We start from the raw sequence: 19640 nt of genomic DNA on the forward strand, positions 1-19640 counted from the left end.
CTTAAAGATTTATTAAATTCATAAAAAATTAACATAATTAAAAAATTTCTAGAATTACCAGGAGTTGGTAAAAAAACTTTTCAATGCATCTTAAATACGCAGACGACACCGTATTACTTAGTGTTTAATACCGAAGCCTACCGAAGCCTACCGAAGGCCTATAAGTTTCATACCGTACCGAACGGTACGGTATGAAACTTATTGTAAGAACTGTAACATACTAAGTAAAAACAAGATACAAGAGTATCGTTTTGTGCCAATGTGATTAGACTACAACAAAAAGGATGTGTCCCTAGATGTATACTGAATGAGGACTGGAATCTCAAAAATTCAAATACAGAAAACTATAGAAAATGTCACACCGAGAGTGCAGTACGGCTAATATAGGAATGCACAATTGCCGGATTTCACGCCTTGTGCTTAGCGATACAAACAGGTCCAAGTGGTAGTCACAGAACCGTACCCAGATCTCTACGCCGGGCTCTGTTATTTATTATAAAATAATATATTGATAAAATAATTGCCTTCAAGTAGCCAAATAAGAGGCATGAATTTGAATAAAAAGACCTTAAGTTTTTAGCGAGAATTTTATTATAAAACTGTATACTTTATTAAACTAACAAATGTATTTTAAATTACATTTCTTGATAGCTATAAATATACCGGGTGGAACCTCCGGTAACTCGATTTCCGTGCACCCAGCCCAATATCCAAGAAAAACTTTTTCTTTTGTAAATATGTGAAAAATTATCAGGAACGGGAATATCGAAAAAGCTTTGCACATTTTTTAATCCCGGTGATGTTATTAAAAAAACAAGTTGCGCACTTGAATCATTGCGAAATTTTAACACCTACTATGAAATTTTTTTTTGTGGAAATCTGAAGTGCAGTTTTTATCCTTGCTAAAACATAATGCAGTCTCGCATTTTTTACACAAAACATAAGTTTACCTAGTTCCTTGGCTTAGCAACCTGGTAGTTCAGCGAAACCTTGTGTTATTCCATATGGGATAATGGTTTTCCTTGCCCACACTTGACCAGATGAGCAGGTATAAGGTTTATAGTGTAAGTTATTTAACATTATATTATAGAAGTTCATTCATTCGCATGAGATATCTCATATTATGTAACATGAGACTCAATATGCAGTTACGAATGAACAGTTTATGTGCTTCGTTGCTTATACTTAATTTTCGCTGTCCTGTTATATGTTGTTGAAGCCTGGAGAATTGTGCATTGATGTGGATAGTACTCGCGTCTCGAAGTATTCCATAAAGATATTGTCAATTCCTGGAGATAGCTAGGAGCCCATTGGGGCACCATTTATTTGCCTGTAGAATTGATTTTGGAAGATGAAATAAGTTTTGGACATACAATGTTTAATGCTAGCCCACACCCCAACCTCCATCCAAGCCACATCACCATCAATGGTATAAATGACCCTTCCTCTATTCCCTGCATCAGTAACGCATTGATTAGTGATCAGTGTAGTAGTGCCTGGGGGCTCAGGAGACAGAGACTTTGGAAGCCCTGAAGAAGACATCGAAGAGGATGTTGAAAGCTCGGTGTAACGATAACCAACGCGGTTTAACCCGGAAGACTGTTGAGTTTAATATTAACTCCTGTAATGGTATTGATCTTAGCTCTAGGTTTAATTGTACTAACCGCGGAAACCCTTCTAAACATTATATATATATATATATATATATATATATATATATATATATATATATATATATTCTAACCTAGATACCTCGAAGATCAGGTTGTATGGTGGATAGGAAAGGCGGACGCGTAATAGACATCGAATAAAAAAGGTCTCTAAGAGGAAACATTCAAAGATAAAGAAACTTATAATTATCTAATGTAACCTGCAACTATGGGCCTCTAATTACATTCATTAGCGAATTAAAAACGGTAATAAAAACCACTAAAGGTACGAATCCAGCAGGGTCAGATAACTTTCAATCGGAATTCCTAAAAATTTTGGACAACAAGGCACTTTTTATTATATGATATTCAATAAAATGTATAATATAGGTAAAATACCACAAGAGTGAATAAAGTCTACCTTTGTTGCTCTGACGAAGGAACTAATGCAAAAAATATGTAAGAAATGTAAATTAATTGCCTTCCTAGTTATTTAGTCGAAACCTTCCTAAAACTATTTCACTATTTATAGAAAATATAGAGAAAACGCGAAGAACAACTAATACATACATGGTTTGGTTTTAGGGATGCTGAAGTTACAAGGGAAGAAAAGTGATACCGGGAGGTGACAAACACAAGTGCGTTTTATAGCCTATTCAGAAGAGATATTTAAAGCAACCATGGAAGATATCAATGAGGGATTACTGATAAATTGAGAACGTCTGAATAATTTCTCTGTCTGATAAATTACGTTTAGTAATACCCATAGATTGCCACAACTAATAATAATTAATTCACAGCCAATAATACTTATTTATTCAAATATAAATATATGCCTATTTTTGGTACCCATATCAGTGGAAACTCCCGTGAAATTGACGGCAGCGCATGGAGAGATGAGTAAGTTTAATACAGTAAGCCGGTTTACAAATCATTTGCAGATAAATACGATAATTCAAACAAAATTTGAATAATATTTAAACATTAATTTTCTATCGATACATTTAGTTGGATTTTATTTTAACGAATTAAAAATTAGATAAGATGATGAAGTACCTATTGCATAATGTAACTTTATTTGCAAATAGAGATTTATATATGTTTTAGAAATTACATAATAGAATTATTTAACGATGACCAAAGAATCTACCAAGAAATAACATCTAACCGAGATACAGGCCCACCGATTCTAATCTCACAAGTTCAGAATGCTATCGACCAAGCGAAACGAAGAAAGGCTTCTGGTCCTCACGAAATACCTGCAGAATTGTTAAAACTATTAGATAATGAGAGTGTTGCGATTATCACATCCTTCTTTAATAAGATATACAGCAGCGGCAAATTACCAGACAACTGGTTAGAATCGATATTTATAACTATTCCCAAGAAAAAGAATGCCAGACAGTGTAGCGACTATCGACTTATCAGTTTAATGAGTCACACGCTCAAAATTTTTATGAAAATATTGCATTGTCGCATATATAAACTTTGTGAGGAGATAACTGCTGATGAGCAGTTTTTTCCGAAACGGTATGGGTACTCGAGAAGCTCTTTTTTGCATGCGAATACTCTTACAAAAGAGCATCGAGTTTAGGAAAAATATTTACGTATGTTTTATAGATTTCGAAAAAGCCTTTGATAGAGTACCACATACATTATTATTTCAATGCTTAGACTCAGTTGGTCTGGACACGTATGACATTAGATTGCTTAAAAATCTTTACTACAATCAGACCGCTTGTGTTAAGGTGGACCAAGAGGTTTCAGCTAAAGTTTCTATTAAGCGTGGTGTCAGACAGGGATGTGTTATGTCACCGACGTTGTTTAATGCCTACACTGAACCAGTTTTTGAAATAGCGTTAAATAATCGCCGCGAAGGTGTTAAGATCGGTGTTGAAATTATTAACAACATCAGATACGCCGATGACACCGCAATAATGGCAGAGAGTCTAGAAGATCTTCAAACCCTGTTGAATGCTGTAAACAACGAATACACTGAAAAGGGCTTAACAATCAACGCAAAAAAAAATGGATGGTGGTCGGAAAAATTAATATCGAAGACTCAGTACTAAGATTAGATAACAAAATCCTGGAAAGGGTGAAACACTTTAGATATCTGGGATTGTCTGGATTGACTGCAGGGTTGAAAGTGACGAGGAAATTTCGACCAGAATAGAACTCGCACGAAAAAACTTTATTAACTGGCGTTTTGTATTATGCAGTAGATGTCTGTCGTTGACCACACGTCTAAGAGTATTGAAGTGCTACGTCTGGTCCACTTTGTTCTATGGATGTGAAACCTGGACAACAAAAATAAAAAATCTTAACAAATTAGAAGCGTTTGAGTTATGGTGTTACCGTAGCATGCTCAGAATCCCGTGAACAGCACACATATCTAACGAACGCGTGCTAGAGACCGTGCACAAAGAGCAAGCATTGATCAACATCATCAAAATGAGAAAGGTCCAATACTTCGGTCATATAATGAGAGGACCTAAATATCGCTTACTCCGGTTAATCATTCAGGGCAAAATCGAAGGAAAACGTTGGGTCGGAAGAAAACAACTGTCCTGGCTGCGTAACATTAGACAATGGACAGGTCGAACGGTCGCGGAACTGTTTCATCTAGCTGCCGACCGAGAATCATTTTATCAGCTTGCCAATATGACGATAGCCAACGCTTGAATACAAGCACGGCACACAAAGAAGAAGAAGATATGTTTTAGAAAAATTACCTTACAATGCTTTAATGTGAAACTTCAGCCGTTATTGGTTGAAATTATAAGACGATTTAACTATTTGAGCATTTTTTCAAGATTTGCATTAACTTTTATGCCTGTATTGGGCAACTGGATAGCCTAGTGTGACTACCTACTTGCCTCTGGAATATGGGGCAAAATTTGCTAATCTATCCATCAAAAATTAAATGTTTATTTTACTCTAGTTTCCACTGTGTAGATAAAAGATATATCAGTAGAATAAATTCTAATAAATTACTTATTTGTGTACTCTAAGAGTATGCAACCAATATCACACTGGAGATGGTAATGTTTCGATTTAATGTAATATTTTATGTAAGTTTTTTCTTTTTATTTTATTGTATATTTAAATTAAATTTCAATAACTTTAAAACAGGAGCATATTCATTTTTTATATAATAATATACAAAAGCTTATATAGAAGCTTAATTATACGAGCCCTAACAACTAAATGTTTGGACAAACGGAAATGTATTGAAAACGTTCATCTTCATAACTTTGCTTATTACACAAAAGAACAAGATCAACAATACATTAAACTCTATCATTATTAATTAACTATTAAAATGGTTTGGTCTCTATAAACTTTGAATTGCAGCGTTGGCGGCAAAGTAAACGCAAATGCTGCATAACATCGTGACAACTAAGTGTTCGGAAAATTAGAAAAATTACTACTTTAACGTGCGGTTACATAGCCACGAGCCTTTACAACCGCGGCAATTCTGTCTGGCATTATTTTTACTAAGGATTTACTTCAAATCGGCGTCGGTTTTCTGGGGATCATTACGCAATTTCTGTTTCATCTTATGCCACAATGTTTTAATGAAATTAAAGACTGGACTCTTCGAAGGCCATGAGAGCACTTTAATGTTATTGTCTCCAAACCATTTAGATGTTTTAGCTATATGGCATTCACCACCCTCCTGCTGGAATATAAAATTCAAGTCCGTGTAGAGATTGTGAGCACTTCTTACAGGACTATTTTTCAAAATTTCTTGATACTTTAATTGCTGGGTTAATTGTGCTTTCCACCACCTCATATCTTCCCAGACCAGCTGATGACATGCACCCCCAAATCATAGTCCCTTTGGGAAGCTTCACAGTTCTTTTGAGGCAATCTTCATGTAATGCTTCGTTTTTACTTCTGATAATCCGTTTTTAAAAGTCTCCCACGCAAACATCAAATTTCGATTCGTCACTGAATATGACTCTGGACCAGTTATCAACGGTACATGAAATCTTTGATCTTGCCCAATTGAAGCTTTTGCTTAAAGTTTTCATAGACCGTTAATGACTGGTTCAGAATAATATTCAGTGACGAATTGAAATTTAATGTTTGTGTTGGAGACTTTCGAAAATGAAAGTTAAAATAAAGCATTCCATAAAGATTGCCTCAAAAGAACTGTGAAGTTTCCCAAAGGAATTATGATTTGAGACTGCATGTCATCAGCGGGTCTAGGAAGATATGAGGTGGTAGAAGGTATAATTACCTCAGCATCAAGAAATTTAAAAAAATAGTTTTGTAACAAGTGCTCACGATCTCTACCAAGACTTGAATTTTATATTCCAGCAGGACGATGCTAAATGCCATCCAGCTAAAAAAAATAAAAAAATGGATTTGAGACAATAACATTAAAGTCCTGTCATGGCTTTCGAACAGTCCAAACATTAATGTTATTGAGACATTGTGGCATAAGACGAAACAGAAATTGCTTAATGATCCGCAGAGAACCGTTGCCGATTTGAAGAGTAAATTGTGTGAATTATAAGATAGTTTCGACCCTGAATTGTGTAAATCCTTAGTACGAACAATGCCAGACAAGATTGCCGCGATTGTGAACGCGCGTGACGGTGTTACCCCATATTAAAATAGTAATTTCTTGAATTGTCCGAACATTTAGTTGTCACGATGTTATGCAAAATTTTTGTTTATTTTGCCGCCAACTCTACAATTCAAAGTTTTAGAGACCGAGCCATTTCAATATTTTGTTATTAATGATAGAGTTTAATGTATTATTGATCTGGTTCTTTGGTTCAATAAGAAAGATCGTGAAGATGAACGTTTTTAATAAATTTTCGTTTGTCCGAACATTAAGTTGTTAGGACTCGTATAATAATTAAGCTTCTCAACAATGAATACAAAGAAATAAACCAAAAATCCAATTTTAAACATTGACACCGACGTTGAACGAAATTGGGCCCGATGAAAAAGACATGAGAATGATTTAACAGCTATATTGGGATCAAAATGCGGAACTAAGAATCGCCAACGACCTTTACGCAGAAGAAATAAAGATAAGAAAAATCGTAAACAGGTTTGTATTCCCTCCCCATTACTGTTCAACATTTATATTGAAAAGATATTTCAGCTTGCACAACAGAACTAAAAGTGCATCAAAATTAATGGTCTTCGTATTAATAACCTAAGATATACTGATGATAACTCAGTCAGACGAAGCTCAGTTGAATATAAATAATAAAGCTATTACAGTTTAAAATATTTAAATACCTTAGAGCTACATTAAACAGCAAGTGGGATTATGACCTGGTAGTGAAGATAAGAGTAACAATGGCTAGAAAGGCCTTCGTTAAATTTGATAAATATCTCCTTTGCCGTGAAGTTCCTTTAACTCTTTGAATCCGGGTCTTTCTTCTTCAGCCTTAAGTAATCCAACTTTGGACATAGGCCTCCCCCAAATCAATCCAGTGTGTTCTATTTTGCGCCACTTGCTTCCATTTTCTTAATATCATCAGCCCATCTCATTTGTGGTCTTCCTTTTCTTCTATTTCCTAACTATGGTCTCCATTGTTGTATTTCGTTGTTCCATCTTTTATCCTTCAGTCGGGCATTGTGTCAGCAAAGCTCAATTTTAATTTGGCATCATGTTCTCCTGCGTCTTTTACTTTGGTTTTGCTTCTAATCGATTTGTTTGTTTTTTTTTTGTCTATAAGTCTCACCCCGAGCATTGATCTTTCCAACGCTCTTTGTGCCTTTACTATTTTATCCATATTAGACTTGGCTTGGTGAGTGTTTACGTCTGTGAACCATACGTGAGTATAGGGAGGATACACTGATCGTAAATTCTGGTTTTCAAATATTGTTCTATTTTAGTGCTATTTACGATCCAACTTAGTTTTCCAAATCCTGCCCACGCTAATCTTATTCTTCTGGTAATTTCGGCAATTTGATTTTCTTTGTTAACTCCGTCCTAACGTCCATCCTGATGTACGGAAGTGAGACCTGGTCACTTAAATGAGATCTATGAATCGTGTGAAGGATTTCGCAATTTGGTATCTCAGAAGATTGCTTAGAATTCCATAAGTGGACCACGTAACAAATAATGAGGTCCTAAGAAGGCTAGAGAAGTCCAAAGAGAATTATTAGATATCGTTAAGCAGCGAACGGTTTTAAACTTATTATATTCGACGAAATAACAAATATAATCTCCTAAATTGCATATTGATGGGTAAAGTTAAAGGCCAAATAGGACCGGGATGAAAACAGCATTAATAATTCAGAGACATAAGATACTGTTGCGGTATATCTGACATCAGTCCGATAATAAAAAGAGCGGAAGAAGGATCTCTGTACATTCGACAAGCAGCTTGAACACCTACACGCTACATGTGCATAGCGTACGGTACCTAAAGAAGAAAAGTCAAAATACTTCTTAAATTAATTAATTATTTGTATTATCATCATTATTCTGGCTTTACAACCCTGCGTGAGTCCTAGCCTCCTCAAAAATTTCTCTTCGATTGTCTCTATCCATGGCGTTTCTCCGCCAAGCACGTATTTCCATATTTCTTATGTCGTTATTATTATTTGTATTAAGGGTCTTGTATTTTCAAAAAATCGATATATTTTTTTATTCCACATGAAAGTATAGTACTTCAAGAGTATTCACACCAAATTTGTAGTAAATTCGAGCATTATTATCGGAGTTATAGGAATTTGAATACCGCGCGGTCTAAAAACTTTAAACGCGATTTTCTCGAAACTTTGTTTTTCCATGCGGTATGCACGATTTGTCGAGAACGAATTGACCTATTTTGCTAAAACTTTGCACAGTTCATCTTTTTAGTATTGTTTCGAGAAACGAAGGCCAACTCTTGTTTTATACGAAAAAATATTTTGAAAACGATGAGAATCGGAAAAATGCTAAAAAATATGATACGAAACTTCATTCAAACTTTTTTCAAAATTTTAAACATATATTTTTTTTTCAATTTCCTCATTCAATCCCGAAACAATACTATAAAGATGAACTGTGCAAAATTTTAGCAAAATCGGTCTATTGCGTTCTCGGGAAATCGTGCCTACCGCACGAAAAAACAAAGTTTCGAGAAAAACGCACGACCGATCACGCGGTGGTATTCAAATTTCTATAACTCCGGTAATATTTCTCGAATTTACTTCAAATTTGGTGTAAATGCTCTTGAAGTACTATACTTTCAAATGGAATAAAAAAATAAATCGATTTTTTGAAAATACAAGACCTATGTAATTCCTTAACTGTGATTAAAAAAAATATATTTTTTAAATTTCACTCTATAATTTATACTCATTGTTAGATTTTAAAATTATTCAGTGATATTTTGTAGCCTTGGATCATAACTATATTTTAAAAATTTTTACAAATCTTGTTTTGTACAAGTTTTTATCGGTTCCAGTGTTTAATTGTTTAAATTTCCTATTTCGGTTAAGAATTAATTATTTTAAGGGTATTCACAGTGATTTTGTTATTACTATCAACACTGTGCAAAATTTTCTGGCTACAGCCCAAAATTTTGATCTTGCAGCTATTTACACCTTTTTCCAGTAAAGATGGAGGTATGGTTCTCAAAAATACTACTTCTAATACTGAGTTTAAGAGAGCTTTATAACGAACTGAACGGATTTAAAAATATATCTTGGTGAAACAGTCGAAACAACTAACAGTATCGGTTGGTAAAAAAAATATTAATTGATGTTAATGTTTTGAAGATTAATTCACGTAATAATTAATAAAAATCACTTACTTTCTCCTGCATTTCCAGAATCGAATCAAGATTATGGGCCTGCAAATATAATTTACTCTCATCTTGCATTCTTCTCATGTCTTCTTGCTCTCGATACACTCGAGCATCTATTCCTTCTTGGCTTCGTTTCATGTTTTCTTCAGTACGTTGACGTTCTTCCTCGAATTGACGTTGTTTCATCTCCCATTCTCTTTTTTGTTTTTCTTTGTTCATTTCTCTGATGCGTAGCTTATTTCTTAATTCCTGTAAATTTATATTTAAATACATATTTAAAAAAGTTCCAGCAATTATACATAAATAGAAATATATGTAAATAGAAATCGCAACCAAAATTATTTATATATATATATATATATATATATATATATATATATATATATATATATATATATATATACATATATATATATATATATATATACATATATATATATATATATATATATATATATATATATATATATATATATATATATATATATGTGCGTGTGTGTGTGTGTGTGAAATGTTCCGAAAGGTTTCCGCGATTAGTACAATTAAACCTAGAGCTAAGATTAATACTATTACAGAAAATAATAATAAACTCAACAGTCTTCCGGGTTGAACTGAGTCGATTATCACTGTGACGAGCTTTCGACATCCTCTTCGATGTCTTCTTCAGTTCAAGGCTTTCGAGGTTTTAGTCTCCCGAGCCCCCAGACACTACTACACTGATCACTAATCAATGCATTACTGGTGCTGGGAATAGAGGACGGGTCATGTATACCGTCGATGGTGACGTGGCTTGGGGTGGAGGTTAGCGTGGGGGCCAGCGTAGGGATTGGCGCGGGGATTGGCGCGGAGGTTGGGGCGAACATTTCTGGTAGTAGGATTTTGATTAACGGGTGGAGCGGACGGTAGTTTCTTTATGAGAGGTCTCCAAGTCTAAGGTAACCATATGCCGTCATCTTTTTTATTGAAACAATTTGGCTTTTTTCAATTTCTATGGCTTCTCGGATAATTCTTATTTTATAGAGGCGGATGGGGGCTATGTTTCTGGAGTTTTCAAAATCAATTCTCTTACCTGTATGAAGAGGGTGTTGACCTAGAACTGAAGTTGAATCTGAATTGCGAACAGAAATGGAATGTTCATAAATTCTATTTTGGATTATACGATTAATTTGGCCTATATAGGATCGGGGGCAGTCTGCACAAGGAATTTCATAAACTCCGTGCTGTTCATTTGGAATGTTGTTCTTGATTGATCGGACAAGAGATGAAAGTTTTTGTTGGAGGGTAAATATAAATAAATATAAAGCACACTACAGAACTGCTGTGAAGGGCTTGAGTGACATCGTATCTCCTTGTCTAACACTTCTCTCCAATAGGAACTCGTTAGTTATTTCATGAAGTAACAAACTTCCTGTGGATTTTTTATAGATGTTATAAATTAATCGGGAAAATATATAATCCACACGACATTGGGTTAGAGCCTAGATTATTTCTTCTATTTCTATCAAAATCCTTTTAGAAATCAACAAAAACTAGTCCTAGGTTTCTACGGTTTTCTCTATTAAGGTTTTTAATGGTATAAGATGATCATTGATACCGAAACCAATTCTACTGGTTGATAGAGGTTCAGTGTATTTCTAATCTACTATCTAAGTGACTATTTTGGCAAACAGTTTATACAAATGGGAGAGGAGGCTTATATATCTATAGTTTTCGATATCCGTAGATTCTCTTTTAATAATTTAATACCATTGAAATATTGTCACAATGGCTTGGAATTAAGCTGGCATATAGACGTCAGTTGGATAGATTTTGAATTTTTTCAAGGAGAACTTCTCCTCCAACTATAATAACCTCCACTACTATACCACCTTATCCGGGTACTTTCCTATTTTTCATCTTTTTGAGCACATGTTTTATTTCGTGCTTGGTACTCTCTGGTATGTCTTCTGAACCCTCGGTAACCACTCCCCTTATATAGAACTTATTTCTTGAGGTGTTAGGTTATTACGATTCAACTCTCTCCGTTGTTCCTCCGCTAATGCTTGCAATTGTCACAATGGCTTGAAATTAAGCTGGCATATAGACGTAAGTTGAATAGACCTTGAATTTTTTCAAGGACAACTTCTCCTCCAACTATAGTAACCTCCACTACTATACCACCTTATCCGGGTACTTTCCTATTTTTCATCTTTTTGGGTACATGTTTTATTTCGTCCTTGGTACTCTCTGGTATGTCTTCTGCACCCACGTTAACCACTCGCCTTATATAGAACTTATTTCTTGAGGTGTTAGGTTATTACGATTCAACTCTTTCCGTTGTTCCTCCGCTTAATGTTCTTTGTCCTGCTTTGATAGTGTTCTCCTTTTGCCTTTATTAGTGTTTCTCTTATTGTCTTGTTTCACTTGTTAATGTCTGTTATCACTGTATTTTTCAGTACTTCAATTAATTTTTTTTGAACATTTGTGACTTTTCTGGATCTTGCCATTTTTTTCTTGTTGACATTTTTATCATTCGTGGTTTTTTTTTCTTGTTACCAATAGGTACTTGGTTCAATACTGTGACGTCGTTGATAATTGATTGTTTTTCGGCGATAATAAAGTTTATTTCATTTTTAGTTTTGCCGTTATTTAAGTCCATCTTCTATTCGGTTTTTTGTGAAAGAAGCTATACATTAGATATAAACTGTTCTCCAAAAGGAAGTTTATCAGGGTTTCCCCTCATTGGTTTCTGCTTCCAGGTCAGAATTCACCAAGCACTATTTCTCCAAATTTACCACTACCTTCGCACTGAAATCTCCACACAGTGGAGAAATGTTTTTTTATTTCAAGTAATGCAACTTTGATTTCTTCATAAAAAATATCAACTTCTTCATCGGAATGATCTGTTGTGGGTGTGTAAGTTACTACTACATTCAGTTTGTATCCACTGTTTAGTTCAAAGGCAAGTATCCGCCTCGACTAGATATTCCTTTGATAACTTTGATATTTTCTTTGTTTTTTTTTTTTAACAATAGTCCTACCCTTCCAACGCATATATCTTGTTCTCCAGAGTGTTCCCGATGGTAATTTTGGAAATCCATGAACTTGCTTGGCCAGGTTTTCTATTCCTAAAGTAGATCTATCCCCTGAATCTGCCAGGATCGCAGAGGGATATCCACCCGCTACCCAAATACCTAAGATACAGTTGTCAAAATTGATTATCATAGAAACAAATATTTGGGTAAGAATAACAAACGATGATGTCAGACTTTAAATTAAGAGACAGACAGTTAAAAAGGCTATTGCCATCACTAAAAAATGTGTTTATAAGTATATTCGAAATAACAACTAAAATAAAGTTGAAACGTGTTAGATACTGAAAATATGGACAAAAGACTCTTCAATACAAGACTCACCACTATTCTTCAATGTCTACAGTGAAGAGGTATTTAAAGAAGCGCTCTCAGGTTCAATAGAAGGCATATCTATCAATGGAGAAGTTTTGAATAACTTGCGCTTTGTAGACGATACAGTAATAATGACGGATAACATGGATGAATTTGAAACAAACTAAATGCATGATCATGACTAAATCAGCAGATACAAACATCCGATTGATTGTTGAAGATACTATAATTGAGAATGTGGATACCTACAAATATTTAGGAACATAGACCAAACCAAAGAAATTAAGACAGGTATTGAAATAGCACGTGCATCATTCGTTAAACTTAAAAAGTTTCTTTGTTGTCGGGATATAAGGTTAGGACTACGCCTAAGGATGCTTCGGTATAACGTATTTACTACTCTTCTTTATGGCTTGGAAGAATGGACATTAAAACAAGTGCATCTGAATAAGCTGGCCACCTTTTAATTTTGGTGTTACAGAAGAATCCTACGAATATCATGGATTCAAAGAATGTCTAACGCAGAAGCTACTAGAAGGATAGTAAATGAAGCTGAAGTAATATTGACTATCAAAAGAAGAAAACTTGATTACTTGGGCCATGTGATGAGAGGGCAAAAATACTCATTATTGCAGCTTATTATGCAAGGCAAAATTCGAGGAAAGCGAAATGTGGGAAGACGAAGAATATCGTGGCTTAAGAACTTGAGGGACTGGTTTGAATCTTCTTCTTCAGGTGCCATCTCCGCGGCGGAGGTCGGCAATCATCATAGCTATTCGGACTTTTGAGACGGCTGCTCTGAAAAGTTCATTTGATATACATCCGTAGCACTCTCTCAGGTTGCGCAGCCATGACATTCTACGCCTCCCTATGCTTCTCTTTCCTTGGATCTTTCCCTGCATAATCAGTTGGAGCAAGGTGTATTTCTCTCCACGTGTAATATGTCCGAGATATTCCAATTTTCTTGTTTTAATTATATTTAAAATTTCTATTTCTTTATGCATCCTTCTCAGAACCTCTTTGTTTGTGACGTGTTCTGTCCACGATATTTTCAGAATTCTTCTATACACCCACAGCTCGAATGATTCCAGTTTTTTCATTGATGTCGCATTCAAGGTCCAAGATTCCATGGTTTGAATGCAGTAGTGCAAAACTATTTAGAACGGCAGTCAACAAGGTCTGCATAGCCATGATGATTTCCAACCTTCGATAGAAAACGGAACTTAAAGAAGAATACGTGACGTTAAAAGTAAACCTTATATAGCATAAAGAGTAAAGAAAGACAATATTCTAGAACTTACTTCAGTTTCGTATTCGTACTTTGCATACTCTATTTGAGCTTGAAGTTTTTCCATTTCCAATTTTAACTCCTTTTTTAAAGAATATTCCTTTTGATTATGTATACTATACAGCTCTTTCCAACGTATACCAAATCCCTCTTCGACGCTTCCTTTGGCTGCAAATCTTGGTCCTAATAAGATATTTATTTATTTTATTTTTATATTATATATTATATTTTATAGCATTATATTTATTAGGGGTTTACATAGGTTTTGTATTTTCAAAAATCTATTTTTATTTTTTTTATTGCATATGAAAGTGTAATAGGTACTTCAAGAATATTCACACCAAATTTGAAATAAATTCGAGCAATATTACCAGAGTTATCGAGATTTGAATACCGCGCGATCCGTTTAAAACACTTTAAACGGTAGGCACGATTTCTCGAGAAAGAATCTACTGATTTTGCTTAAACTTTGCACAGTTTATCTTTATAAGTACTGTTTCATGACTGAATGAAGGGATTTTCAATCAATCGACTTGTTCTTGTTTTATACGAAAAAATTCCGATAAGAATCGGCAGAATGCTAAAATATTTGAGACACATACTTATTTCAAAACTTTAAATTTCATTTTTTTTACAATTCCTTCGTTAAGTCGCGAGCTAAGAAAATTTTAAAATAAAAAACCGATAATTTTAAATATTTTTAGCTGAAAATTTTTTTTCAACTTATTGAATGCTAAACTTTTCTGTGTGTAAATTTTAAAAATAGATTTTTGGTTTTTAAGATACACTTATTTGAAAAAATTGTATTTTTTTTTTCTTTACTAGCTGGTTATGTGACACTTAAGACCTATTAATTTAGCAATTATATTCACAAAAGAACTTTAAGCTTTATTTTCTTTAAAAACAATAAAAATGACTAACTTAAAATTATACGTCTTATCCGGCTAAAGGTTTGTAAACGTCTGTTTTTTCACTGGTACTCTGTTATCCCTCGTCTTTTAAGTGGGAAGATTAAAAATATTGTGCGTTACCAGGTCTCATTTCTAAAATTTTCTAATATTTAACATAGCCGCTTCTCTTGAAGGCTGATATGCCTTTAATAACAAGGTATTATACATAATTAAGTACTGGACAATGAATTATTCCAGCTGCAGTTTTCACCATTGCACTACGGATGACACCATCACGTCCGGGAAAGGTCGTTTGCACATGACCTAAAGATCATTTAAGAGGAGAAAGCTTATCCTCCTTGATTAGTACAAGTGTACCTGAACTCAATACTTGGAGCTCTGATTTCTTCCATTTGTTTCGGGATTGTAGTTTTGAAATGTATTCGGATAACCATCTCTTCCAAAATAATTGAAGTCTTCGTTGAATCAGCTGATATTTGTTGAGAGGGTCTTTGCTGACATCAAGACAATTGTGGCTGGTATAGAGCAAAGTGATTCTCCTATCAAAAAGTGCGCGGGCATCAGGGGACTAGGATCCTTAGGATCATCAAATAGACGAGAAATTGGTCGGGAATTTGAACAAGACTCTATTTGATATAATAAATATGTTAATGTCAATGGGGTTGAGAACTTCTCAAAGGATAAAATATTTTTACCGATGCTACGGCGCAAATGATGCTTAACCGACCTAAGACCGGCTTCCCAAATTCCGCCAAAGTGCAGAGAATTAGGCGAAATAAACCGCCAATCAATGCTTTCCTGACTGAGCTTAGTTTAAATCTCGTTTGAATTGATTTCAAAAAACTGTTGTAGTTATTTTTTTGCACCTTTAAAATTGGTAACGTGATCTAAAAAAATTTTCTACAAGTACCATGTCGCGCTATAAAGCGACAAAGTGAAACCGAAAACATTCGGTGGTAAGGTCACTGACTAAGGGTCCAACTTTTGTACTAAAGCAAACAAATAGGCAAATATAACATTTTAAAACATATTTGCGAGTTTTTTTTTTGACTAAATGTCGACCATTTATAGGATAGAATTCTTCACGAATTGCTGATAATGTAAGTGGAAGACAGCATCACGAAGAGGAATATGTTTAGATTCGGCATAGAGTTTAGTGAGATGGTGGTTTTAGGAAGAATAGCTAGATGTTTCTTATAGTTAAATTGGGATCTACCCAAGCATCATCCAACTCTTAGGATACCTGAATCATCTATAAAGGGTTTAATGCAAACAAGCCATTAGAACGATTCAATTTGTTTGCTTTTAATGATTAAATTTCTACCAAAAAGGATTCTTGTTGACAAATGTGGGATAATTGTTTTAAAAGGAGTTTATCAATTCTTCGCATGTCAAGGGACACAAGTCCTTGTTGGAAGAACTGGGACGACAAAGACGAATAAAACGCAATACATAAGCAAATACTCTTTGAATTCTTTAAAGTGTGCAGTAATCATTAAGTTTAGCAAATTCTAGGAATTCTGTCACAGTAGATAAGCTGGTCATTAAAACCGTGGGTTTGGTTTCTGGGAAATTCTCATAACACGAAGGTATAACAGTTGTATTTGATTCATAATCGAAGCTGCTCAGACATTTGGAGCCATTCTACCAAATATTGTAATTTATCAGCTCCAATATGGAAATTCCACGAGTTAGTAATTAGCGGGATTTTCTTTCGTATTTATGAATCTCCAATTAGAAGTTTTATTTAAGGATTGAGTCTGTGCTACTCTGTTTTGTGTGCTACAAATACCTTTAAGACGTTAGAGGAAGTATTAGTCCAAGAAAATGTTATAGTAGTATCAGAGAAATATGAGATTTTACCTACATGTAAGTGTAGAGAAAATTTTACCATATCAATTAATTCAGCTAAAAGTAAAGCTGAAAAATGTTTTAATCTTGGAATAGTATTCATGTATTCAGTATTCAGGAGCCACACAGGTTTTTGTAAAAAGCAAGGGACACTAAAAATTATCGGAAGAATCTGTGAAACGAAGATAAACACAGCAGCCATAGGCTGATTCGGAAGCATCTGCATATCCTATCATTTCTACGACCTTTCTATCTTTGTTTAAAACAGGTCTGGGTATTTTAAGCTCAATAATTCGCTATAAGCCTCTTTAAAATGAAGACCATTTTGTGTGAATTGATGCTAGCACAGATTGTCTCACGATACACGTAATTGCCAAAGCTGTTGAATAAAGATCAGAATCACTAACAGGAGAATTTTACTGTCATCATGGCATGTGGTTGTCTTTTTAAAGACGAATCACATGCTAAGATTCTTTCTGACGGACATTCTGAAGTTAAAGTTGATTTCATGTAATCGAATGAACTATCTTACAATGAAGTCGTCTCAGGAACGCAACTCAGCAATATTGGCAATATCATTTTAAAGTCGTTTACTTTAAAATGTATAGTTTATATCTGAATTGTCAATATAAATGAGTCAGATATAATTAAATTATTAGAATAATTTTTCACCAAGTAACAAAAAGCAAAATTTGTTTAATTTATTAATGTTTGTATTTTGAGAACGATTTCCGAAGTGAAAATTGTACCGTCAATAAACTTACTTTAGTTGTGGCTTATTCCCATTAAAATAGTAATTACTTTAAGATGCCACAAGCAAATAGCTTCAGAACAATATTGAACTAGGGTGTAGGTGTAAGTGAGCTCGCAGTACTCGCAGTAAGTTAATTATAGTAAGTATATGGAAAAATTGTTTATAAATAACAATTTAAAAATGTTTATGAATTACATGCTATAATCTAATTATATTTTAAATAAATAAATAAAAAAATATCAATAAAAGGTCACTTAATTTTGCAATGAAAATATGATAAATGTTATTATTTTAACGTTGTACCCCAGTTTAAAAAAAGAAAGATTAAATGTAGTCCAGTGAATCCCGAGATATGCCATTTCTTTTCGAGCGCTCTATTTTGAAACTGTGTTGGATTTTTTGAAAAGTGCGGCTGGCCGTCAGTCGGCTACGCCCACTTCTTTTACTCTAGTCGGAACGCAAAGTACTCTTTGCTTACAAAATTCCTGTTTAAACAATTTTGAATAATTTTATTTGCTGAAATTTTTGTTAAAAAAACTTGTTTTGACTTTTCTTACAAAAGTTTGGTTAATTTCAGCCCTTAATGTTGTTAATTAACGTAATAGTGATTAAAAAAACTTTTTTTCTAAAAGTTGTGTATTTAACCAGCTTTCCGAATCTTTTTTAGTCGTTTAATTTTAACTAAATTCTACGAAGTTATTATAAATGTTTAAGTTTAAAAAGTCCTATCATTTTGTATACATAAATGAAATTTTTTAAACTTTTTTTCCATAGGTTACCAGTATACGTCTTACAAAGAAAATAAGCCCCAGATTATTGAGATCGATTCAGTAAAGTTATCTGGAGCAGCCGTAAAAATTAGCTAATTTTTCAAAAAATCCTATAAACAAATCAAATTTTGCAAAAATTATTCAACCGATCTGGCCCATCTTTTGCACACAATTGAAACACGATAAGACCTCAAGTTCAGGTACATTTAAAAAAATTTTAATAAAAAACAGTTATTAACCATGTTCAAAAACATCGATTTTGTTGATCATTTTGCAATAACTTTTTTTATTAGTCGATTTTAATTTAGCATATCTCATTTGTTGACGTCAACTTTCTAAATAGACAAGTTTATAAGTTATGAGAGAAATACTGAGTTTGACGTTTTAATCGTTTATTTAAAAATAGATCCACAAAAAAAATTGATGAATCCCTAGATGAGAGTATTTTTATAGTATCTCATATTACACATTTCAACTGTCAATGGCGTCTATACAGTTGTGTCGAGTAAAGAACTAACTTAATTGGACTATTAAACCCTTTAAAAGATATGCAGATAGAATATTTAATTCAAAATTATATTAATTTGATTGTCCTTGTCATTGCTAATTTTTTCTATACAATTATTAAATTTCTGGAACCTCATAGCAAAGCAAGATATTTAACTTATGCTGTTCGCTAACACAAGATTTCTTGTTATAGTTTTTTATATATATTTGTATATTTATATATATTTTTTACGAATTTGTATACCTGGGAGCCTGGGAGCGTTCCTTAACACTGAAAATAATACTACCGCAGAGATAAACCGCAGAATTTGCACGGCCAAGAGATGCTATTTTGGGCTCAATCTCCTCCTTAAATCCACAATTATATCGAGAAATACAAAAATAAAACTCTACAAAACAATAATACGACCAGTCCTAACATATGGTTCAGAGACCTGGACTAACAAAAAATAATGAAAACATGTTAGGATGTTTCGAAAGAAAAGTACTAAGGCGAATCTATGGAGCAGTGAATGACAATGGAGTGTGGAGAAGACGATACAACTTCGCACTTTATAGAATATACCAGGAACCTGATATCGTAAAACATATTAAGATAGGACGTCTGAGGTGGATAGTACATGTAATGCGGATGGAACAAAATGACCCAGCTAGAAAAACGATCCTTGATATACCCATTGGTCAGAGAAGAAGAGGAAGACCCAGAACAAGGTTCCTTGATAACATCGATGAAGACATGAGAAATATGG

General features: G+C 33.9%; 1 protein-coding gene across 3 annotated transcripts in view; it reads right to left on the reverse strand.

The window, feature by feature from the left end:
- The window catches only part of LOC140434840 (protein no-on-transient A-like), a 335075-nt gene that overhangs the window by 289472 nt on the left and 25963 nt on the right, over positions 1-19640 (reverse strand). For all 3 annotated transcript variants that reach the window (XM_072523410.1, XM_072523411.1, XM_072523408.1), the window contains exons 5-6: positions 14112-14281; positions 9431-9673 (exon numbers count right to left, since the gene is read on the reverse strand). In XM_072523410.1, coding sequence (XP_072379511.1) covers positions 9431-9673; positions 14112-14281 — 413 coding nt within the window. The remainder of the gene's footprint in view (positions 1-9430; positions 9674-14111; positions 14282-19640) is intronic.

Source organism: Diabrotica undecimpunctata, chromosome 2 (assembly GCF_040954645.1).
Source record: "Diabrotica undecimpunctata isolate CICGRU chromosome 2, icDiaUnde3, whole genome shotgun sequence".
Classification (NCBI taxonomy): domain Eukaryota; kingdom Metazoa; phylum Arthropoda; class Insecta; order Coleoptera; family Chrysomelidae; genus Diabrotica; species Diabrotica undecimpunctata.